Source organism: Pseudorasbora parva, chromosome 12 (assembly GCF_024679245.1).
Source record: "Pseudorasbora parva isolate DD20220531a chromosome 12, ASM2467924v1, whole genome shotgun sequence".
Taxonomy (NCBI): Eukaryota; Metazoa; Chordata; class Actinopteri; order Cypriniformes; family Gobionidae; genus Pseudorasbora; species Pseudorasbora parva.
This window is the reverse complement of record NC_090183.1, coordinates 9,874,578-9,899,428: the sequence shown is the minus strand read 5'-3', so window position 1 is coordinate 9,899,428 and position 24,851 is coordinate 9,874,578. Positions and strand designations below refer to the sequence as shown.

The 24,851-nt window shown below is 39.4% G+C and overlaps 1 protein-coding gene across 3 annotated transcripts; it reads left to right on the top strand.

Moving 5' to 3' along the window:
- The first annotated feature begins 172 nt into the window (after positions 1-172).
- On the top strand, positions 173-21,532 carry ubn2a (ubinuclein 2a). 3 transcript variants are annotated; one of them, XM_067459004.1, is made up of 17 exons: positions 173-839; positions 2,284-2,400; positions 2,496-2,597; positions 2,886-3,014; positions 3,682-3,782; positions 3,911-4,427; positions 5,216-5,286; positions 5,379-5,508; positions 6,918-7,027; positions 7,168-7,278; positions 7,428-7,568; positions 7,658-7,705; positions 9,617-9,662; positions 9,790-11,112; positions 13,069-13,276; positions 13,530-13,598; positions 20,004-21,532. In XM_067459004.1, exons 1-17 carry the CDS (start codon positions 537-539, stop codon positions 20,048-20,050), a joined length of 3,573 nt encoding a protein of 1,190 aa, XP_067315105.1. In that variant the 5' UTR covers positions 173-536; the 3' UTR covers positions 20,051-21,532. The 3 variants fall into 3 exon arrangements, with proteins under 3 accessions (XP_067315105.1, XP_067315107.1, XP_067315106.1); XM_067459006.1 differs by lacking the exon at positions 2,496-2,597; XM_067459005.1 differs by lacking the exon at positions 13,530-13,598 and having other exon boundaries at positions 174-839; positions 20,004-21,530.
- The last annotated feature ends 3,319 nt before the right edge of the window (positions 21,533-24,851 follow it).

Sequence of the window (24,851 nt, the reverse complement as noted above, 5' to 3'; positions counted from 1 at the left end):
ACTTATGAAACATCGTGAACCACAATCCATTGAAAAACACTTTCCTCAATTATATCTATATTAGTTCAATTTCAATGGGAATCCTTTTTGTCCACTGTAACATCTCTAATTGCTCATTAGAGCGTTCGTTGCCTGTAGGCCCGCCTCTGATTGGAGGAGCGGCTGCCGTCGGTGTCCTCTGATTGGCCACCGCAATCTCTCCGTTGCGCACGGCGTTTCCGGTGTCCGTGTGCGCGCAGGCTCAGTTCGCTCGTCTCCGCTCTTTTATTTACTCTCTCTCATCTAAGATGGCTGTTCGGAGCTCCTGAGTCCCCCGAGCGTAGCGACCGAGGATGCTTGCGCCTCTAAAATCAACTTTCACCCGGCCATCCCTTCCCATGCGCATCCCGTAAGGTGCGGAGGGGACTCTAGCATCAGAACAGCCTCCGAGCGCCCTTTCCATTCGGCTTGAAGCTCTTTAAATCAAGTTGTTTGGCGAAGTCAAGCTCCGCCACTGAGTGTGAGTGAGTGAGTGTCCAAGAGCACTGAACATCCAAATGGCCGAACCGAGAAAAGTGCAGTTTGTCACCCTGTCGGCCCCGTCCGGTGGTCCGAGCGCCGAGGGCAGGAGACGGCGGCTGGAGGAGGACGGGGCCGCCGAGATGAGTTTTGACAGAGAGGGCAGGATGAAGATGATGGGGACCGGGGTGACGACAGCGGGTGACCGCGGGGCTTTGATCGGGAAGAGAGACAGCGAAGAGCCTAAAGGGAAGACAGTCCGCCTCAACCTGTGTCTGTCCGAGCCAAACGAGCAGTGTTCGGCCGAGTTCAACTACAGCGAGCTCATCCAGTCTCAACAGGTACAATAACTATCCTGTTCACTTTAGGGAAGAGTATATAGACTAACCTTTACTTGTTATTATAAAGACAGCGCTTGTTTGTTTTTTTGCTGAGTTTGCTTATGCGTTAGCCTGTTAGCTGAGGAGTTCAAAAATAAAGTCCTCTTCAGGGGACCTCCGTCTAAATGGCAAGTGAGGCATTTGTTATGAGCAAGTGAGAAGTACGTTTCATTTTAAAGTGTCTATATCAATGTTGCTTATAAACTTTGGTGCACTTTGTTGAGTATGTGACCTTAGTGGCCCCTCTGCGCCCAAGTGGAGTCAAAGGGGAGATGAATGGCTGCTAACTTAATTCGTATGCTAGTCATGTTACATTTTAAGCCGGTTCTTTGACACATTTCAATATGTTTTTTGCTAATTAGAAAAGTTTTGCAAATAATAATTAAATAAATGAAACTTACGTTTGAGAAATATAATTAAAATTACTCGCGATAGGCTATATATATTGGTCTTCTAGAAAAACCTGTTTTGTTCTACATGAAGTGGGTCACCACCTCATGGGTGCCACCATATTGAGAGATCACATGACCAGATTTAAATGTAATTTTAACATTCTACTAATAATATCAATGATACTACTAAACATGACCGTGAAGTCAACGGCATCACCTGTTTATTGTAAACCATTATATCAGCTGCCTCTTTGATTGCTCTTTAAAATCTGGTGGATTTTTATTGGCTCTCACTCTTTATTGTTCATTGTCCTGAAATTGATTCCATCAATATCATTCACACACTCTGTCATTATCTTTAAAGCTGTGGTGTGAACATCCCTATTCCCATAGCATTGGATTAGTTATTAAAACTTTATAGTTATTTTTTTGGTGTGAATGGGGTTTTAATGGGATAGTCCATGTCAAAATAAACATTCTTTCATTTACTCACCCACATGTTATTCCAAATACAAAATAGATATTTTGAAAAAGTAACACTTTATTTTAGTGTCCTTGTTACATATGTACTAACATGGTAATAACAGTAAATTATGCATAATTACATGCAACTAGCCCTCAACCAAACCTTAATCCTACCATAATCCTATAGTAATAACATAGTATTACCCTGTGCTTAATTATATATATAATTACACTGTAACAATGACACCTTATAAATAAAGTGTAACCAAAAGTTGTTAATCAAACTTTGTGGTTTTAAAATGGTTTTAATTCCATTTTACCGCCAGATGAAAAATACAATAGAATGCAATGTTAACCGAAACTTTGTTTTTTAATTTTGGATGATCTATTCCTTTAAGTGTAAATGAGAAAATGGCATGTCCAACACTGCAGTCATCAGTGTGATAAAAAATGATATTGATACAGAATGTATTGTACACATCCTGATCCACTAATCCGAACTGAAAAAATAAATGACTTTATGTGGCTCACATGTTTTCCTTGCACAGGCCAAGAAGAATCCACCACGTTCTAAGTCTTCCCTGAATCCGAATGATCCCTTTAATGATGATGAGAGAGAGCGTATGGCGGTCGAGGCTCTGGCCAAAAAGTTTGAAAGCAAATACGTAAGTATTGCTCTATGATTTTAAGATGCATTTTTAAATGTGTGGGCACTCAAATGCCAAGTGTCACGTTGCCGCTACCGCTGACGTCCTTACAGGGTAACGCAGGGAAAAAGAGGCGGAAAGATCGGATGCAGGATTTGATTGACATTGGCTTCGGCTATGATGAGAGTGACCCCTTCATAGACAACTCGGAAGCTGTGAGTGGGCACTTGCCATGGCAACAGACAGACATCACTATGGAGATGATCGATTGGCATTTAACATGCTGTTTACCAACTCTGCCTCATTGCTCTCTGAACTTAAAGGGTTTTCCATTCATATTCATGTCAGTGATGAAGAGAAATATCTAGATTTATGTTACTGATAGATTTAAAACGTGTGGTTTTGGAGTCGTATTTTGCATGTTCTGACATCATAGCGGCCTTCAACTTTGACCTACAACCAGGGTACAACATCTGTAAATCACTGTGTCTTCTTCCTGTCAGTATGATGAGCTTGTACCAGCCTCCCTGACCACCAAGCTTGGCGGATTCTACATTAATACGGGTACTTTGCAGTTCAGAGCTGCCTCTGAATCTGAGGGAGAGGATGGGGGGAAAGATGAAAAATCCAGGGTGAGTTTCCTTTGTTTTTGCCAAGTGACCCTGTGTACAACTGATTATAAATATCTGTCTCGATTCCCGATCAGAAATAATTAGATTAAGGAGCCAAAACCGTTGGTCACATTTGACTACCTTCAAATGTGGTTTGAGTGAACCGATCATAAAACATAAAATCTGGACTCCACTTACACCTCTATTTATAATATCTGTCTCGACTGACCACCACACAGACAGATGTTATTACCGTCTGAAAAACAGGGTCACTAAATGTTACATAGGTCTGTTAAAGAAATGGTTCACCCAAAATGAAACTTTTCATCATTACTGACCCTTATACGTATTGTTAAAGTAATTCAAATGAAACGAGCAATTCAATACAAGTCCTCTGAAAATACATGATTGCTTTAAATGATGTGCAAATTTAATATAGGCTTTCATTCATGTGTATAATCATTGAGCAAAGCACATACATAGAGCACATGGTAAACACGAAAGCTCAACAATTTCATACAGAATAAACATTTTGGGTGAACTATCTTTTACACTGTCTACACCAGACTTATTTTGTTGTGTCTGGTGTGGACAGCTTCTAGGGTCCGGTGTAGACATTGTGTAAGAGTTTGTTTTCTATTTGTCTTGAAATATGATTGTAAGATTGATGATTGTTTTCTGATTGTAGATGAGAGATGGAGCGGAACCATTGATAAAAAGAAGAAAGAAGAAAGATGGAACCAGTTTAGAGGAGAAAAAACCCAGAAAGAACAAAGTAGCAAAACAAGGGTGAGGAAAAGTGCTTTTGTAAATGTGGAACTAAAACAAAAAGTAATTTGCAAGTAAGCCATTTGTAGACTGATTTTCTAAAAAGTTAATTATTATGAATGCATTTATGACCCTATATTTTCTTACAGTGTCTCTGGTCTGAGCCTTCATCGTCCTGAGAAGAAGAAGAGGAAGAAACTGATGAAGGATTCGCTTTGTCTGGCTGCAATGCTCCGCCGTTTCACACGAGAGAAGGAAGAGCTGCGGAAACTGGATGCCAGTGCGTCTCATTTGGGCTCTGGTCTCACCAGCACTACCAACTCCAACAACCTACTGCAGAATTCCCATCTCCACAGCAATGCCAACCACAGTGACCTTTCACTAGCCGACCTGACGGCCGACCCTGCCATGATGTCATTGATTAATTCAGCCAATGAAGGCGAGCTTCAGGATATCATGCGTGACCTGGACTTTAGTTTTTTGGATGCAGGGCCTCAGATGCCCCCATCAGGCAGGGAGAACGGGCAGGTTGGGTTGGGTTCAACATCTGGACACAAGATTGGAGCAGGGGGAATGAATCGAGGGCAGACCGGTCTCATCTCTTTTCCACCTCTCCCCGATGGACTTCCAGCCCCCTTGATCAAGCGCATCGAGGACCTACGAGCTGTGAGTCCCGTTTAGCTTATTTTTCAGTGGCGCTCGTTTCAGTTTAATGGGGTCATATTAAAAATCAAATTCTTTTGAACTAAATCAAGACCATATTGAGGCACAAAAATCCATCCTCAGTCCACAAAAAAATCCTTCTCCTGATACCATGCTGGAAAAACGCTGTGTATGTCTCTAATGTTAGGCAACTGAAGTTTATTTTTAACAAGATCCCTGATGATTTCAGTCTGATCTTATCAGTTTTAGCAGCACATTTCAGCACATCCTGTTTTGTGAATATCTCACAATTTAATACAGGATTTGCCTCTGCTAAAGACTGCTATTGAAGGATGGGACAGTTCAAACTGTATTGGAAGGAACTGTAAACCCACAGCCCATGTGTAAGCAAACACAATGTAGAAGCGTGTATATAAAAGTCTTAGAAATGATATCATTTTGCTAGCTTTTAAAAGTAGACTTGAAATATGAAAATAATGTATAAAAATGAACTCTTTAATACCATCAGAAATTTAAAATCCACCTCAGCCTGTTTTGTAAGAGCAGATAAACTTAAGTCAACTGAATATTGTTTGTCATAGCTGCCAGTTATATAAACTGCATTCCATCTAATTTTAAAATGTTATGCATTAAATGTTTTTACTGAAGGTAGATGTGTAGAGGTACAGAGAGCAAATAATACACCCACAAATCCACTTCTTATTTCACAAACACTTCAGGGACTCCAGGTTCTGACAGTAATTCCATTTTTCTGCCTAACTTGATGTTTGTTTTATTTTTGTTTTACTCAGGCATCGAGGCAATTTGATCAAGAAGGCAGAAAGAAATTTTTCACTCTGGATATGAATAATATCTTGCTGGAGTAAGTAAAATCTCAGCATGATCTCATTCAGAAGTGAAGTTTTTTTCTTAAGTCTTTTATTCCTTGTTGTTGATCCTTTACTTCTCATTTAGTATTGAGCTACAGGTTCAGGAGCAGCCCGCAAATGTGCGTTCCGAGGTGTACTCTCACCTGGAGGCCTTTGTGCCCTGTAACAAGGAGGCTCTACTCAAACGACTCAAGAAACTCAGCCTCAACATCCAGGTAAAGGATTATACTATACTTTACCATACCTAGAGGAGCTTGAGATTTTACACTATACATGTATATGTATACACTATATACACTATAAAGCTATTTGTTGCTTTCTCAAAAATAATAATGGTTTCAAGTAGTGTTGGAGTAGCTAAAGGCCATGACACAGCAAGCCGACATAAAAGAAAGTGCGGCAATGAAAGCTGACTTGCTTTGTGTTGGCGGCATCTTGGCACACACCAAAAGGACTACCGGCGACTGTCAGCTAGCCTGTGTTCTGCACCTGCGTGTAAGGAAATAACTTTGCAGGTATAAAAATAAAATAAAAAAAAGATATATATATTATGTCCATGTAATATATATAAGTGGACATAATAAATCATTATCTTGAGCAAAATAAACAAGCTGACATTCAGTACAATTTATATATTTTGTTTTGAATGCATACAATTGTCCTTTACGTCTTTTAGTTTGCATGTGCGTACGTGCTCTAGTATGTAAAATGATCCTATGATTGAAACTGGAAATAAAGCAAAATGAGAATTACTCCTCAGATGCCATGGCATTTAAAGGGGAAAAGGGCAACTAAGAGAATTCTCTCACTGATGGTGCTGACACCTGACGCCGCTTCAACATGCAAAACCCCCTAAACGGGCTTCAGCTAGTGCCGAAGGTGCAGAACACAAAAACTAGGCCTGCTGACCGTCGGTTTGGCGTGTCGGATCCTTAAAGGGATAGTTCAATAATGACAATTTGCTGTTTTTTTTATACTTCAGTAGAACAGTGAAGATATTTAGATTGAACCATTGATATAATGCAGGCCAACAGCTACTGTCACTGTGGGAGTCAAAAAACAAAGGCCAGTTGAGGACTTATGATTCTTTTCGGCATCAATACCTGTAATCCACAGCTTCAGCAAACAGGAGGGCATGCTTCCTGGCGCATAATGATGTATGTGCGTGAGTTGAAATGTTGGGAATCTTTGAAAAGTCGATCGTACCAATGTAAATCGATCAAGCGAATGTAATCTTATTTATATAGGTTGCGCAATCCAGGATAAGCAGAAGGAAGTACTTTTTGATGGAAAACATAATACACCTGTCCGTCCTCCCTCCCTCCAGTGTTAGCTCACATGTGGGTTTGCTCCTGTGCATATGTCATCATGTGACCGGAAGCTTGCGCTCCAAATTGTCGCAAACGCGCTCCGGACCATTTGCGGAGTGGCCCCTTAAAGCACTTCAGTGTAGTTGGATACGTTTTGTTAGTAGCTTGCAGTGCAGTAATTTACAACTTGACTAGTTTAACTACTTTAAAATACGAGTAGCTTGTAGCTGGAAAACTGAAAGACAGGCTAACTTCCCCAACACTGGATACAGCTTGCATCTTGCTAATGTGTCTGTCGTCTTCCTCTTTTCCAGGATGACCGTCTGCGCACACCCTTGTTAAAGCTCAAACTGGCCGTGTGCAGCGTGATGCCAGAGCAGATCACCAGATATAACATGGATTGCATAGCAAAAGCTGCGGCTAAGTAAGTCCTAAACTTTCCCAGCTTCCCGCCTCTTTCTCCTTTTGTGATTTGCTTTAGATTTGCGGAAGAGACTGAAAAAGGGCAAATGGAGGATGTAGGTATATACGGAATGTAAATGAGATTCACTGTGTGGATTACAGACAGCAAATAGAAGATGGAGAGAAGAATGGATCGGAGGATGATGATGAAGAGAAACCAGGAAAAAGGGTGATGGGACCAAGGAAGAAGTTCATATGGGACGACAAACTCAGGTTTGTACTTTTACGAGTTAAAACAATAATGAAATCATTAATAATGAAGCAGAGCTCACATCAGTTTTTATTTAAACACCACTAATAAGCTGACAGTGGCAGAAATTGAGGGCTGCCTCCTAAACATCTATATGTCTTGGTTTTCCCAGGACTCTGTTGTGTAACCTGGTGCGTGTGAAGCTGAGCTGTTATGAGCTGGAGCAGTGCTCTCTGTCTGTGGAGGACTATCTGAAAGCCTTCATGGAGAATGAAGTCAAGCCCCTCTGGCCCAAAGGCTGGATGCAGACCAGGTATGTGTGTGTGTGTGTGAGAGACTCGGTGCTGGTGTTACCTTCTGCTGGAAAAATACCAAGCAATTAAAAGCTGCTGTGTTTTTCAGGATGCTTTTTAAGGAGAGTCGTGCGGTACATGGTCATCTCACTGGCCTGTGAGTAGATCAACCTTTTTATATACATTTATACATTTACTGTTTTCAATCATCAAATAGAACCTACTGCGGAGTAGAGTAAGTTGGATGATTGAATAAACTGTCGTCCTTTAAAAAAAAAAAAAGTTTTATACACACTACTTTTATAACGGGCATGTATCTCACTAGTTACATGAAAAAAACATGTAAACGATTTAGCTTTAGATTAGCAATAAAGGCCTGGTTTCACAGACAGGGCTTAGACTAACCACGGATTAAACCATAGTTCAACTAGGGCATTTAAGTAACTTTTATAATTGTACCTTATCTTAAAAGATGCACACCAGAAATGTTTTTCCTATGTCAGTGCAAGTTGATTTCAGTTAAAGCGGCTCAAACACATTTTAGTCTGGGACTAGCTTAAGTCTTGTCTGTGAAACCAGGGTAAAATGTGCCCGTGGTAATACTAATAGTAATTTATGAACTTTGCCTCTAAATACATGAAATGTTTAATGATGTTGGTTTATAAAAATCTGAATGATGTCCAGCAAAATAATACTGCACATGACGGGATTGTGCAGTTGTAAATAGTTTCTGCTCATGTATGTTTTTGTCTTTATTTCATATTGTAATACATTGAGCAATGTCTCAATTTACCCCTTGAAAAGACAAAGTTTTCTTATGATTTTTTGAGAAGTTGTATTTATAGCACTCCATGTTATAGATGTTCTTCTAATTTCAATTGATGGCAGACATCTGAAATATAAATAGGATGTGAGTGGGCTCTCATGTCTCCTTGCCTAGAGGACAACACATGTAAACACGTCTTAGTCCAAAGACACATCCTCTTAACTTAATTTTGTGCTTTTCTATGCAAATGTTGGTTTGGGCAAATGTGCTTAATTGTTTTGAAAATATATTATTTTAAATTATTTTAAAGGTCCTAACATCATGGGGTTACATGGAGATTCGCTCTATTAAGCCCTGTACACTCTAAAGCGAATGTTCGGCATACAAGATCTGTCTAAAATTTGCATGTGAATTGTTTGTCCAGACCAAAATGACAGACGGGCTAAATGAAAATGCAAATTTACTCTCTAACAGTAGGTGATGCTTATATATATTTAAAAAAAAACACGCGCACACAAAAAGCATTGCTTAAATTTCTGACATCCGCTTCTCATGGATGGAAGAAAAACAGTTTTTTAATGTTTTCAAACAGCCGTTCAGAAAGAAACAGAAAGACCACCTCTGCTACTTATCCTTACCTGCTTAGCAAAATATTCTGTTCCTGAGCCCACTTAGTTGAGTTCTGCATGGGATCTATTTTTTTATTCAGTCCTGCTCCTGCAAGATTTGGTGCTTTTCATTGCTGTTGCATACAACCGAAAAACATAAATAATATCCAACCCTGCTCCTGTAAACCTTTTATTTTTATTGCACATTAGATGAATGTACCTTAAAACATGAAATAAATTTGAGTAACTTTCATTTTTAGATATTTATATTTTTTTCTACGAGTAACCTTTTTTCTCCTGCTTCTCACGCACACGTCTGTTTTTTACCTTCCACACCCGCACTCAGCAATTCAAAAATTGTCCCGTGCCATAATCTGTTGCATTGGGTTTTTGTGAGAATGCAGTCCTCTACCTCTGAGAGTTTTACTTTTATGCAACCAAGGCGGCTCTGGGCATGTGACCAAAAGTTCAAACTTTTGTTCGCAGTGCGATGGAAAAGAGAGGAAAAACACCAGTTCATCACATTGGTAGCATGCAAACGTTTGTGATGGTCTGAACAAACGCATTAACATTCAAATTGCAGTGTTAATATTTGTCTTGATGTAGACAGGACATTAAACAAATCCAATAATGTTGAATAGTGTTTAATATCTCGTTGTGATTGGTGATTTTTTTATTTTCTTTTTTTCAACAGTGGCAGGAAAAGAATTGTTCCAACTCCAAAAGCTGCCAAAATGACGGTATTAAAACTGAACCACACCATTATGTCCATGTACTAAAATTCAACCGCTTTATATGTCCTACTGTTGACTATGATGAGATTTCTAAGCTCTCTATGTGCTCTGTTCTACACATGATCTGCTCCAGGATGTTGGCTGGACACAGAGACCAGCTCCAGGTGTTGGATCGACCTCTGCCTCTCCTGCCTTACCTGCCCCAGGGTGCAGACCGCCCTCCTCTCCCTCTGAACCAATCTGCCTCTCGGATTCACTGGACGAGGATCTGGCAGCGAACTCTCTAGACTCCATTTCCCAAGCTCTCGCTCTCCTCAGTAATGCTGCCAAGGGCCTGACGCCAAACAACGGTGTTCCCGCCACGTCTTCTCCCAGTGTCCACGGATCCTCGACTGGAGTCAGCCACTATTCTTCTCCTCTGTCACATTCCACCCTTCCAGGAAAAATGGAGCCTTCTGGTATCTCTCTGGTGAATATTAGCAGTCTATCTACCTCTCCTTCCCTCTCCTCTCCTCTCACTTCATCTCCTTCAGCTTCCATGCGAGGCGAGACCTTTGTGATGCTAAAGGACGGCGGGCCCGTGCAGAGACACTCGGGAACACCAACTCACAGAGCTGGCATTTCAGGAATGAACACAGCACAGTCTGCAAAACCCCGTCCGCCCCCTACCGCCTCGCCCCTCTTGCCTCCTCAGCAAAGATCATTTGGGACAATGGGAGTGAAGATGGTTCAGACTCCGCCTCCTGTCGGACAAGCGAAAAACTGTGCTAACAAATCCGGTACTGGTGGCGGTACCGTGGTCTCCCAGCAGCTTCGTATGAACGCTCATCCTTCACAGATGAGCCCTCAGCAATCTCCCCCTCCGACTCATTCCTCTCCTTCCACCCTGCTGTCACAGACCAAGACAACCTCTATCTCACACAACCAGTCAAACTTCATCACGCCCATGCAGGCCACGCTCACAAAGTCTTCCCACAGTAGCAGCTCTCCCATCATCAAACTCACACCGCGACCTCCTGCTCCTACTCCTCCTCCCTCGTCCTCACCCTCTCCTTCATCAACTCCCTCTCTTGCCCTCTCCAGACCTCAAATTGTCCCAAGCTCACACCAGTACAGCCCCAAGAGCCCGGCCTTCAGGCCGCCGTTTACCGCACAAGGAACTGGAATCGGATCTGTAGTCAAATCTGGATCAGGACAAGCCAGTTACAGTTTTGCAGGTGGTCACAAATCCTCCAGTCCGCCCGGCGGTGGAGCAAACAATACCAACACAACCCAGATGGTAACATCTATGTCTGCAGGGTGCCAGAACAGTAGCCCCTCCCCTTCAGCAGTACCAGCCAATCACAGCCAGCGTCAGAGGCCAGTGGGAGGGACTAGTCAGAGTGCCAAGTCTTCAATGAGTCGGGCATCAGCCATGACCCTGCCCTCTCCGTCTGTCTCCTCTCATCTGTCACAGGTGAGTCCTCAGTCACTCTAAACCTGCCCATACAGAATGTTGAGTCATGCTTAACCCGTTTTTTTTGCAGTTGCTAGCTCTAAGCGGTAGCATTTAACATTATGCATTTGGCAGCTGTTTTTATTCAAAGCGACTTAAGTAGTTGGTCGCTTAGGAGATCAGTATGCGTTCCCTGAGAATCAAATCCATTGACCAAAGCATGGTACGAACAATGCCAAAGGGTTTTTTTGTTTTGTTATTGAACCTTTTCTAAGCTGCTTTTAAAGAGTAAAATATTTAATATTATTGATGTGACATTGGAATTGATTGCGACATTGCAAAGAACTGTAAATTCATCTGCCATTTTTCTTTAAAGAAATAACTTTTCAGCATAATTGATTAAAAGTAACAGACGGTGACTTAATTTTTGCAAATTCTTTGTATGTTTCCACCCAAATTTGTGAATTGAACTCCTGCGCCACATTGGAATATCGCATAAAACATTTACAAATAAAGCAGCGTTTAAGTTGAAGAGAACAAAATCGTCACTTCCTGATAAACTGGCGCACAATATCACTAAGAAAAGTACGAGAAGCCACTGTATATAATAAATGACCTGCGCCTCATGCTTTTAGAGGTGGATGCTACCGTGTGGGAACGCAGTTGCGTAAGACCGCTCTGGAAGGTATATTATACTTTCACTTTCACTACCACTTTGACGACAGACTTTGCTCAGGTGTCATGACTAGAGATCTGTCTGCTGGTTAGTCCAGTTATGCAGTCACATTTATTTATTTTTATAGAAATGTATTCAGTGACTGTTTCCATTGTAGTTTATACACAATTTCATATTGAATAAATCAATTTATGCACATTTAAAAAATTTAAAATAGGTTGATGGAAACCACTGTTTAGTGTAATGTTTCTACAGAACATTCAACTATATAGTATTTTGAGTCTAAATATTATATTATCACAATGATCTAAATCAATACAGAATTGAAATGACATTAAGTCATTGAATACATTTGAATTTTCCTGTGAGCAAATATATATACTGGTATATATAATTTTTTTTATATATATATATATATATATATATATATATATATATATATATATATATATATATATATGATTTTAATATATTTTAGTACATAAAGATCCTTTAAAAATTCTGATAAGCTGATTTGCTGCTCAAGAAAAATGTATTCTCCTCTTCCTCCTCCTTCTTTCCTTCTTCTTCTTCTCCTCGTACTTCTCATCCTACTCCTTCTTTCTCCTTCTCCTCCTTCTTTAGAAGACACGTTTAGAAAAGTTTTAGAAAAACTTTTGATCAATTCAGAGCATCCTTTCCGAATAAAAGTATTACTTTTGTTTAAAAACAACTGACTCTTACTAAACTTTTGAACAGTAGTATGGTTTAATCTACATGTCATAATGTACTTATTTAAATAAACTGTATGTAAGAAATGGATTTCAGTAAGTCAGTAGTGTTTCTGCTTCCAAGTTGCCAGATCTTCTCTAGTTACCACAGCTGCAGCTACAAACGTTCCTGCTGGATCCTGCAGCCTATCTGGCAACCTCGAGTTGGGGAGGGGGAGAGGGGATAAACTGCTCTACATTCATTTGATAGTGATTGCAGTACCAGTTTTGGCCACAATCTTGCATACACTTCCTTTAAAGATTTGAAAGGGTACCATCCTCTCTGGCAACAACCTCTCACCGTATTTGTGGATCATTTCCACAAAATGTAATCTTGAAAACTTTCCAAACAGACAGACAATAGAAACGAGCAAATGTTTGTCTGAGAAAATGGACTGATGACAGTAGTTGCTAAGTTGGATTTGATCTGTAACATTTCTAAAGCGGGGCTTAGCCAAGGATCATATTGTTTGCAAATATGCTTTCAATCTTGCTATCCAGTTTATCTCCCCTAGTAATTTCTAACCATTCATCAAGCCCTCTTTCCCCCAGGTGTCTTCATCTTCAGGAAGTAACCTCTTGGGCTCGGTGCCCCCCTCCCTCCCCCTGGGTTTTGGGATGCTCGGGGGTCTAGTGCCTGTTTCTTTACCCTTCCAGTTCCCATCGCTCCTCAACTTCAACCCCACAGGCCCTGGAGTTCCCGGCTGCAGCAACATGGGGGCTTCACCCACTACCAACTCAGGATACACCCTGGCCCAGAGTGAGTGTCTGCACCCTCAGCGGAGCCGCGCTCATGTTTGCTGTGCTTCTGTGTATCGTGTTTGCCTGTGTTTATGTAATGTGGCTACAGTTTTTCCTGTGTCTCCCTAATCTGTTTCTTCAATTCTCCTTCTTTTCTTCCTCTTTCTCCACATCACATCCTGTTTTGGTGCTGCATTTCTACCATCTCATTTGCTCCTGGATTGCTGTGCACTGTGTCCCTGTTTCTTTCCACCTATCCCGCTGTCCCCCAGATCTGTTTAAGAGTCTGCATCCAGGGTCTCAGGTTGCTCTACCTCCTCACTTACAGCTTGCTTTCTCAGGTAAACGCTGCAAAACGCTTCGGCTCACTGTCGCTCTGTCTTAGATTTAGGCTGTTGATGTTGACCCTCCTTTACTCCCCTTTGCTTGTTTCAATCCCTTTGTTTCATTATTGTGATATTAGCTCTGTTCCAAAACCTAGTGAGCTGCTCGCTGTCTACGTTGGCAGCTACCTTCTAAGGGACCTCATGCGACTGATTTGACTGACAATTCTGTTAACATTTAAAGGCCAGATTTACTAAACAGGACACATTAGCCTGAGAGTGCAAGTCCCAAAAAGCACAGATGGGAGTGGAAATTTCTGAGCGTGATTTTGTTTTTTACTGACGACGTACACATTAAAGAACAGACGCAGCCAGATGATTTCCATAATGACCAGCTCAATCTACCAAGAGCAGCAGAAATTAATATCTGTAAATAATGGCGCAAATTGACCATCAAACCTTTTGTAAATGACCTTGCGTGATTAATTTAAATACTCTCCCTTTCAGATGTGAAATTTAGGGGAGGAAACTCCTTAGCCTGACTTCATCATACTCAGATTCTAGTCGGAATATGAGTTTGATACTGCTCCATTGGGCTGTGATTTATGGGGCATTTCAGCCGAACCAGGAAATAAAGTGCCTGTGCACTCAATTGGGTAGACATACAACCATTCAGAATAACAGTAAGTGATGAGCGACGCATTGTTGTGAAAAGAACTGGATGAAGTAGAAGAAAAAAATAAGTGTAAACCCATTTTTGGGTGAACTAACCCTTTAAATGTATCTAATAGGATAAACAGAGAAGCGCTACCTCATACTCATGACTGGAAAAGCGGAAATAGCGCCAGCGACTCTGTCCCGTCATAATAAAAGTCCTGCTGCTCGCGAGGCGTGTTGTTCATCTCATTAACAATCACTCCAGCAGCCGTGTTCAGCTCCTCAACACTCAGTCCTGCTCTGCTACAGTAACGTTAATAACCGCATCCATCAACACGATTTCTGTTATGAGTCCTATCCCTGATTCTTTGTCCACCGTCTGTTAGGTGAATACCACATGTCACAAGATTCTGCATTCAAACTTTGCGCTATCAAACTACGCCCTTGTTTTAAATAGGCGACCTCTAGCGGACGGAAAAATTACATAGGGCTGCTTTAATGTATTAACAATGAGCAATACACTTGTTATTGTTTTATTAATCTTTACTAATGTTAGTCTTAGCTCAGGTTCATTCGATACATCTTTTGATATTAAATGTATTAGTAAATAATGAAGTTTACATTACTAAAGCATTTATTATAAAAAAAATGTATTGGTTAATTTTAACTAATAAAGTTATATAATGTTAACAGTTGAAACCTTATTGCAAAGTACAATAATAGGGGGAACTCTCTCACCTCATACATCACTGTAATATTTAAGGTTAAAGTAAATAATAATGATTAAATGAGTCCAAATTATTTAACACAATTGTTTATTTTTGGATATAATAATGACATTGGCATGCACGCCAAAATAAGGAATTATTTCATAATCTAACTTATGATTTTTTTAAAGGTCCCGTTCTTCGCGATTCCATCTTTCAAACTTTAGTTAGTGTGTAATGTTGCTGTTAGAGCATAATAATACCTGTAAAATTATAAAGCTCAAAGTTCAATGCCAAGCGAGATATTTTATTTAACAGAAGTTCCCTTTCAAAGCCGACAGCGAACGGCCGGTTTGGACTACACCGCTGCACTTCCTGGCAGGAATGACGTCACTAGAACCGTTTGTTGACTAACCCTCCGCCCACAAGAACACGCAAAATAGGGGGTGTGGTCTTGTTGCTTTCCCACGTGGAGAAGAGCGCATTCAGCGCTTGCGTCTCCCTGTTATGGTAAGAGGCGGGACCTTTCCGGGCAAAGTGCGCTAAGCTGCTGTCCAATCACAACACGCGATGGCCTAATCAGAACTCGTTACGTGTTTCTGAAGGAGGGACTTCATAGAACAAGGAAATCATCAGGGTGTTTTTACGACAGAGGAAACAGCGCTGTACAGATAAGTAAATTGTGTGAAAAATACTGTGTTTTTTTACACGCGAAACATGAACTCATGTTATATTGCACACTGTAAACATAAAGCAAAGAATGGGACCTTTAATAACTGAGGAGCTTTAATGGTTGTCTGGTAATGTTGGACATGATAAAGGTGTAACACTTTAAAATAAGGTTTCATTTGGAGCATTGGTTAACTAACAATGTCTCGCGTATCCAGACCCTGATGGCAGAAGGTCTGGACTCTATCACAGCTTTCATTGGTCAATGAGCACCAAAGAGGACATTTGACTGACATGTAACGCAACCAATCACAGTTTGTTTTGTTCCGCTTCATATTGAATGTAAAGTCGATTTCTCTGCAATAAGTAACAGACTGGTGTCCATCTATAAATTATAAATTCTAGAATATTGTGAAAGTTTACTGAAACAATCGAGCTGAAAATTTCACATACTTTTGAAAATTCAGCCTTTAGTTGATCCTGGTAAGCGCTTATTGTCACAGTTGTTAACATGACGCCGTTCTTCTTCCACAAGGGCGTTTGGCGTCACAGCATTTGTTTCTAGAACACACTCATCTCGTGGACATCCTGTACAGAGGTGTCAAGTAACGAAGTACAAATACTTCGTTACCTTACTTAAGTAGAAATTTTGGGTATCTATACTTTGCTGGAGTAATTATTTTTCTGCCTACTTTTTACTTCTACTCCTTACATTTTCACGCAATTATCTGTACTTTCTACTCCTTACTTTTTAAAAATAGCCTCGTTACTCCTCTTTCATTTCATCTTGTTTAAAAAAAAATGCAGATAAATCGCGTCATCCGGATAGTGTGAATTTGATTGTGGTTGGATGAGAAGTGTAAACATATACCAAACCAACACCCTATTGGTTACTACGCGATCCATGACTCAAAGCACAAATCACACACGGTGTTGCCAGATTGGGCGGGTTCCAGCGGACGAGAACGCACTTTCAGTCAATCAGCAGCAGCAGACGCGCTCATTCATGACAGCCAGGTTTTTAGCGGGATAACTCGTCGTAGATGTACTACATATTCAAGTGATCGCTATGCTAAAGTGGCATACCGGTACATACAGTATATATACACAAGCCGTTTCTACAGTAAGGAGTGGGAGAGTGAACCAACTCTCAAACGTGGATTACACCTGTGACTCGAAGACACTTTATAAATATAATCATGATTCCTGTCCATCATTCAGGACATCTGCAACTAGCAACCCCAACAGCTGCTGAAAGAGGTTTGAATCAATGATGAATTAGTTTTGACAGGGCTAAGTGCATGTTCTATGAACTTCACAAGTGTACTGTAGTTTTGTCAGAGCAAAGCTAAGCGCATTGTTGTTATTTTTTTGTCGGCGGATTATTGTACAGTATCAATGAATCGCATTGTGACAGTGGTGTGAATGGGCGTAGATTACGCGGGGGACGGGGGGACGGGACGTGTCCCCTTCACTTTTAATACAATGTATTTTCGTCCCCCGCACTTTTACTGGGTCTCACCGATCCTAATCGAGGATTCGAACCGGTGTTACCCTGCGCGGCGGCGGGCAAGTTAACAGGGACGCTAAAGACAGCCTTCTCTAATCTCGGTTGATAGCGCGCTTCACGCGTCACGGTCAAATGTATTTACATAGACCAATGGGAATACATCAAGATTTAAATTCAGAGACAAAAATTAATCTATGCATGACCTGCCATTTTATTCGCATCTAAATATGAGGAGGGCGCTCTCATAGAATGTCCAAAAGCGGATTCGTAGAAGTAATATCCAGTCACGCTGGAGCTGAAGGAAAACAATCGCTATGAGTGATGAAACGTGACGACGACAATCAGACGATTGCGACAATATATAATTTATATGTGTTTTTCAAGCCATCTCAATGTAGCCTATTTATTGACAATAAAGTATCACATAAATAATGCAGCTTTTTTAATGTTTAGTAGGCTATCTTCTGCTCACCACGGCTGCATTTATTTAATCAAAAATAGTTAAACAGTAATATTGTGAAATATTATTACAAATTAAAACAGCCTATTTTCTTATGTGAATAGTAATTTATTCCTGTAATCAAAGCTGAATTTATCATCATTACTCCAGTCTTCAGTGTCACATGATCCTTCACTAATCATTGTCATATGACGATTTTGTAATCAAGAAACATGATTATCTGTGTTGAAAGCAGTTGTGCTGCTTAAAAATGTTGTGGAAACCATGATACATTTTATTTTTCAGGATTCTCTGATGAATAGCAAGTTCAATTGACAGCTTTTATTTGCATTTATTAAATAAATTATCTTTTATAATATAAAAAATATCACTTGTGATCAATTGAATGCATGTCTGATCAATAAAAGTATTCATTTCTCTCTTTTTTTAATTGTACCACAAATGTTTAGATGGCTTCCACAAATATTAAGCAGCACCATGAGCAGCACAACTGATAATAATCATTAATGTGTGTTGATCATCAAATCCTCATATGAGAATGATCAGTGAAAGATCATGTGACACTGAATGATGATAAATTCAGGAATAAATTGCACTTTACTATATATTCACATAGAGAACAGCTGGTTAAATCTATGGAGACTTAATAATGCACAAGTGTTTGTAAAATTGGCATAAAATATAGGAGAAAAATATAGATATTAGAGGTTATTGTTCAGCAGTGTATTTGATATCTTACCAAATTAAGAGCAAGAGATGCGAATGCGATAAATTATATTGGTCCAAAAAAAAAAATTGGTATTACGACATTTCTGTCCCCCTCACTCCTGAAAAGATGGCTACGCCCCTGGTGGTGTGTTTTAACGTATGAAATGCCTGTTAATTATGTGCTTTTTCTGATCTCTTATATTGGGCACTGTTTGCACTTAAAGTGGCTTATTCAATAAAATATCATCACATTATTTTTGTAGTTATAGTTTTGGCTGTGTTTTTTTTTCCCGGGGGAGTGGGCTGGTTTTGTTGAGCTTTGAGCCCTGCACACGCCCTGCACAATCCTATGACACACTCCTGCAGTCATTAAAATAGTTCAGTTTTTTTTTTTAATGTCCAAGTAGTTATATTTCGTTTAGTTTCTTTATTAAAGTTAATTTAGAAAAATGTTTGGATAATTTGTTTGTTTGTTAATTTTTTTTAAAGTGACAACCAAGCAGTCAGCGGCCGACAGTGGGTATGAGGTTAGGGAGGGGTGTAAAAAAAGTCAGGGCCCGTAGGGCTCTAAAGTGTCGTCAATCTGGCAACACTGATCATACATGTAGCCTACATTTACATTCCAATAAAGGTTATTGATAACATTACTTATAGGCAACTAGTCATCATATCTTCCGCTTCAGGAAACATGTTAATGCTCAGCAGTACACATATGGTATATGTCCATTGTACTAAAATGCATTCATTTTCAATGGGTATATATGCGGCTGAAACAGGTAGCCAGTGCCTCCCAAATTTTTCAACATTAACATTTTAATATAACATTATAGTCATTATGGCCTTTAGAAAAATGTTTTTGAGGAGGTGACGTAGTGCGCTATATGCCCCTGTGGTGTGGCCTAAGCTTTTGTCTTTAATGGCATTTTTTTCCTTACATTACTTTTACTTTTATACTTTAAGTAGTTTTGAAACCAGTACTTTTACACTTTTACTTAAGTAAAAAGTTTGAGTTGAAACTTCAACTTTTACAGAAGTATTTTTAAACCCTAGTATCTATACTTCCACTTGAGTAATGAATGCAAGTACTTTTGACACCTCTGATCCTGTATAATTCAAGTTTCAACGACTTTGAATCTCCTGAAGTATTTTCAGGAAAGTCTGGCATATGCATCAGACATTCAGCCAACGGTCCGTGGGCATGATGTCTGAGGCTGAGACTAAATAACAGTTAACAATAATTAGCTAATGTTCATTTCAATATTTTTACTAATACATTAAGATCAAAGGTGTATCTGTTAACATTAATGCACTGTAAACTAACATGAATATGATTTTATTAAATGATTATCAAAGGTTAATTAATGCTTTATGCTAAAATATACATTTACTCATTGTTAGTTGGTGCAAATAGACTGATTCAAAGAGGTAACAGAGTTCGAGTATTTGACTGATTAGTTTAGCTGCTTGTGTGAAAGTTAAGTGTTTTCATTTTCAAACTTTAAAATCAAGTTCTTTGATTTGTTGTTGAATGATCTATTGTTTGTCAAACCCTTTTTGGTATGCCTTTATTATCCCATCTTAATTCACAAGCTAAGGCAGAGAATCCTTTCACAGAAATGCGTGTCAGGTTGGCAGCTCTCTAGGTTCTGGAACAGATCATTTTGTTCTGAATTGTTCTGAATAACGGAAGAGCTTGTCTTGATTTTCTTCAGATGCAAACCAAAGTCAGGGGGGAGACACGAAGAGGAAGTCCCACTGACCACCACGACCAGAATGTACAAGCGGACACCGCTGGTGACGGATGTTTTCAGCTGCTCAGAGTTCCAACCGCAGAGCGACACCTGCGCTTTCATTCGGACGCGGCTTCATTAACGACACTTCTTCGATTAACGTCTTTCTGCTTTTAATTGATCAGTGTTCTGGATGATTGGAGTGAGCCGGGCGCATTTTAATTGTTTTTGTTCGTCAACATGTTTACACAAGACCTTAATCACTGTGGACATAGAGCTAGAAGAAGTGAGAGGAGTACGAGACAAAGCAACATAATTTCTATTTAAGTTAATGTCGGCTGGAAACGTGCATTCCTGTGTTTATTTTCTTAGTAGATTTTGGTTAAACTCCTAAAGGGATGTGGTAGTCCAACCGTTTCCTTCTACAGACTGTTAGAATAGTAGCTGTTAATAATAATACATATGGGTAAATTATTTATAATTTTTTTGACAGGGAAATATTATGATGTTTGTGTATTAGTAGAATAAAATGGGTATGTATATAGATTATACATAAATATTATGTGATATATTTTCTTTCAAGGTCAGTACGTATGATCTGTGCGTGCAGATGTCTTGCTGTCTTTGGTGCTGCGTATCTCACTGGACCTTGTGGAAGAAAAAAAAACATTATTTTATGGATGAATGAATCATGTGTGAAAGCTTTTCATAGAGAAACATGATGAGATTATAGCCTACTTGAACTTTCGGTTTAGTTTTGCTTAATATCAGTACAAGAACTCCCAAGACTTTCAATAAAACGCCTTAGTTTGTAAGTTTGAAGAACTATGCAGGTCTGTAAATGCTTCAATGCAAAGTAAGCTTTTGCTTAGAGCTCCACTTTTAACCTTTAGTTGCGTTTGTGTTTTCTGAGTGGAGATTTTTATGTGTGTGTGTGGTGGGTTTGTCTTACTACATCCATCTATTCACCTCTGCCCTGATACCTCACTGGACAGTTTGTTCTTCCTTCAATGTCTTTGTTCCATTTCATCCTGTCATCGCCACTTCTTTCACTAAATATCCTTCAAATGCCTGGCACCGCTCACCTGCATCTTATGACTGTGTTAAAATGAGAAATGGCACCAAAGATGACAGCATTCGCTCAGAGTTGACAAGCAACAGGTCAGGTGTGTTTGTGCTCCGTGTAACATCCTGTAACTATTTGTTGGCCAACCTAAATGTGTGGTCTCTGGTTGTCTCTGTGGATATTGTGATGGACAGACTTTGAAAATGTAATTTTATATAATGCTTTATTTTATTTTCTAAAAATGCTGAATTGGGCATGATTTCAACAGATGCTCACCTTGAAAATTCTTATTTGGGTAGATTATTTTTGTCTTGATTCTTGAATTAAAATGCTGTCATTTTTGTTTCGAGTACAAGCTCTAAAAATTAATTCAATAAAAAAATTGGCGGAGGTGGTGATAATGTTGCTAGCATAACTGAGGACTGTATTACTTTATAAGACTTCAACATTCATGGTCAATCAATATATCGGCCAGGATGATGCATTAGGCTACTGTGCCATTTTAAGGTTAACAGCCCTGACTACTAGTAACCTATACCAGTAAAAAACACACACACTGTGTAATACATACAAGTATACACAGAAGGTCAGCTACACAATTTAAAGCTATTTAAAAATAACTTGACTTGTAAACCTATGCATTAGTTTATACACACACACAAACCATGTATAATATGGTTATATTGTTATAATATACACTATATTGCCATGCATTTTGGGATGCCTCTCTTTACATGCACATGAACTTTAATGACATCCCATTCTTAATCCGTAGGGTTTCATATAAAGTTAATCCATCCTTTGCAGCTATAACAGCTTCAACTCTTCTAGGAAGGCTTTCCACAAGTTTTAGGAGTGTGTTTATGGGAATTCTTGACCATTCTTCTAAAAGCGCATGTGTGAGGTCAGGCACTGTTGGACGAGAAGTCCTGGCTCACAGTCTCCGCTCTAATTCATCCCAAAGGTGTTCTTTGGGTAGAGGTCAGGACTCTGTGCAGGCCACTTATGTTCCTCCACACCAAACTCGCTCATCCATGTCTTTATGGATTTTGCTTTGTGCACTGGTGTGCAGTCATGTTGGAACATGAAGGGGCCATTTCCAAACTGTTCCCACAAAGTTGGGAGCATAAAATTGTCCAAAATGTCTTGCCGTGGTATGATGAAACATTAAAAGTTCCTTGTCCAACCCCTGAAAAACATCCTCACACCATATTCACCTCATCACCAAACTTTATACTTAGCACAATGCAGTCAGACAAGTACCGTTCTCCTGGCAACCGGCAAACCCAGACTCGTCCATGGGATTGCCAGACAGAAGCGTGATTGGTCACTCCAGAGAACACGTCTCCACTGCTCTAGTCTAGTGGTAGTGTGCTTTACTCCACTGTATCAGACACTTAGCATTGCACTTGGTGATGTAAGGCTTTGATGCAGCTGCTCGGCCATGGAAACCCATTCCATGAAGCTCTCTACACACTGTTCTTGAGCTAATCTGAAGGCCACACGAAGTTTGGAGGTCTGTAGCTATTGACTCTGCAGAAAGTTGGCGACTTCTGCGCACTGTGTGCCTCAGCATGTGCTGACCCCGCTCAGTTATTTTACGTGGCTGACTTGCTGTTGTTCCAAATTGGTTCCACATTTGTTATAATACCACTAACAGTTGACTGTGCAATATTTAGTAGTGAGAAAATGTCAAAAATGGACTTATTGCAAAGATAGCAACCTATCATAGTACAATGCTTGAATTCACAGAGCTCCTGAGAGCGACCCATTCTTTCACAAATATTTGCAGAAGCAGTCTGAATGCCTAGATTTTTTTATACACCTGTGGCTACGGAAGTGATTGGAACACAGACACCTCAATTCAGTGATTTTGGAAGGGTATCCCAATACTTTTGGCAATATAGTGTGTCTAATATATATAAATATATCTTTGTTTTTATTATTATTAAGGACTTTGGACAAAAAGTGGCCTGTTATGTCATTGACATATATATAGGTCAATGACGTGACAGGCCAGTTTTTGTCCAAAGTCCTTAATAATAATAAAAACAAAGATATGACATCCAATGTATGTAAGGTAGTACACTTTGATCTCTTATTGAATTCAAAGGTTTTAATTATATTTTACTACATATCCGTTAAAGATGATGAAATAGTATGTCCCAGAGCTTGCATACTCTTCTGCTACACACTCAAAAGTATCCATTTTACATTCACAAAAAGAAGTACATACTTTAAGGACGTAGTATAAGTAGGCCAATTTGGACGCAGCAACTAATTAGATGGTTACGGTGTGTTTATTTGGGCTTGGAGCTAAACTTGACAGTGGCCCTCCAGGGCCGAGTTTGGCGACCCCTACTTAATATCATTCATACTGAGCAAACGCCTTTGGAGTATCATCGTGGCAGCTGCCAAGCCACTCCCTATCAACCAAACAGAATACCCTAGCAACCATTTGGCAAGACCTGTATCAATTATATGCTTCAATGTTTGAAATACTTTAATATTACATTTTATATAAAAATAATGTTTGAAATACTTTTTTTACATTAAAGGTCCCGTTCTTCGCGATTCCATCTTTCAAACTTTAGTTAGTGTGTAATGTTGCTGTTATATCATAAATAATACCTGTAAAATTATAAAGCTCAAAGTTCAATGCCAAGCGAGATATTTTATTTAACAGAAGTTCCCTTTCAAAGCCGTCAGCGAACGGCCTGTTTGCACTACACCCCTGCACTTCCTTGCTTGAATGACATCATGAAGAACCGTTTGTTGACGAACCCTCCACCCACAAGAACACACAAAAAAGGGAGCGTAGTCTTGTTGCTCTCCCACGTGGAGAAGAGCGCACATTCAGCGATTGTATCTCCCCGTTATGGTAAGAGCAGAGCCATATAGAGAGATATCTAACACTTATCTATGGCTCTGGGTAAGAGGTAACACTTGCAAAGTGCGCCAAGCTGCTGTCCAATCACAACACGGGAAGCGCTGGCCCAATCAGAACTCGTTACGTGTTTCTGAAGGAGGGACTTCATAAAACAAGGAAATCATCAGGCCGTTTTTAAGACAGCGGAAACAGCGGTGTACAGATAAGTAAATTGTGTGAAAAATAGTGTTTTTTTTACACGCGAAACATGAACTCATGTTATATTGCACACTGTAAACATAATCAAAGCTTCGAAAACACGCGAAGAACGGGACCTTTAATATTACATTACTAATTTACAAAAACAAATAGCTTTTGTAGCTATTTGTGACAGTCATTCAGTATAACCAGCCTTGGTCATTCGGTAAAACCAATATAGTAAAAATTTAAATTAAATAATATTGTTTTTGATAACTAAAGGAACTACAATAATACAAATATAAAGCAGATTAGGCTTTTTGCTACATTTCCCCTTTTTTCATTTTCATGTGCAAAGTTTTACTTGAATATGTTGGAGGCTTTAGAGTGATCTAATAAAATCATTACATTTATGAGATCAGCGATAGTGTTATTTTATATTTCTTCCATGTTACACACTATATACTATCTCACCATAAATGTCAAATCAGGTTTGTTCATGAATAATTATCTGCAAATTAATCATTTAAAATATATTCATAGTTAAGCCGAATAATTTTTTGGTGACATATTTTGTCCATCTTTAAAAAAAAGAAGACAAAAGCTGTGTAAATTGATTGTAAAAACCACAATCTCATTGTAAAGACTTAGTAAAACTAAAAAATGGTTTCAAAATGATTTATCACCATTATTTTTT

Coding starts and splice junctions, on each gene's coding strand:
- ubn2a (XM_067459004.1), top strand. CDS start 537: ATGGCCGAACCGAGAAAAGTGCAGTTTGTCACCCTGTCGGCCCCGTCC. Junction 7,279..7,427: donor ATATGGGACGACAAACTCAG/GTTTGTACTTTT, acceptor TGGTTTTCCCAG/GACTCTGTTGTGTAACCTGG. Junction 13,599..20,003: donor CTTACAGCTTGCTTTCTCAG/GTAAACGCTGCA, acceptor GATTTTCTTCAG/ATGCAAACCAAAGTCAGGGG.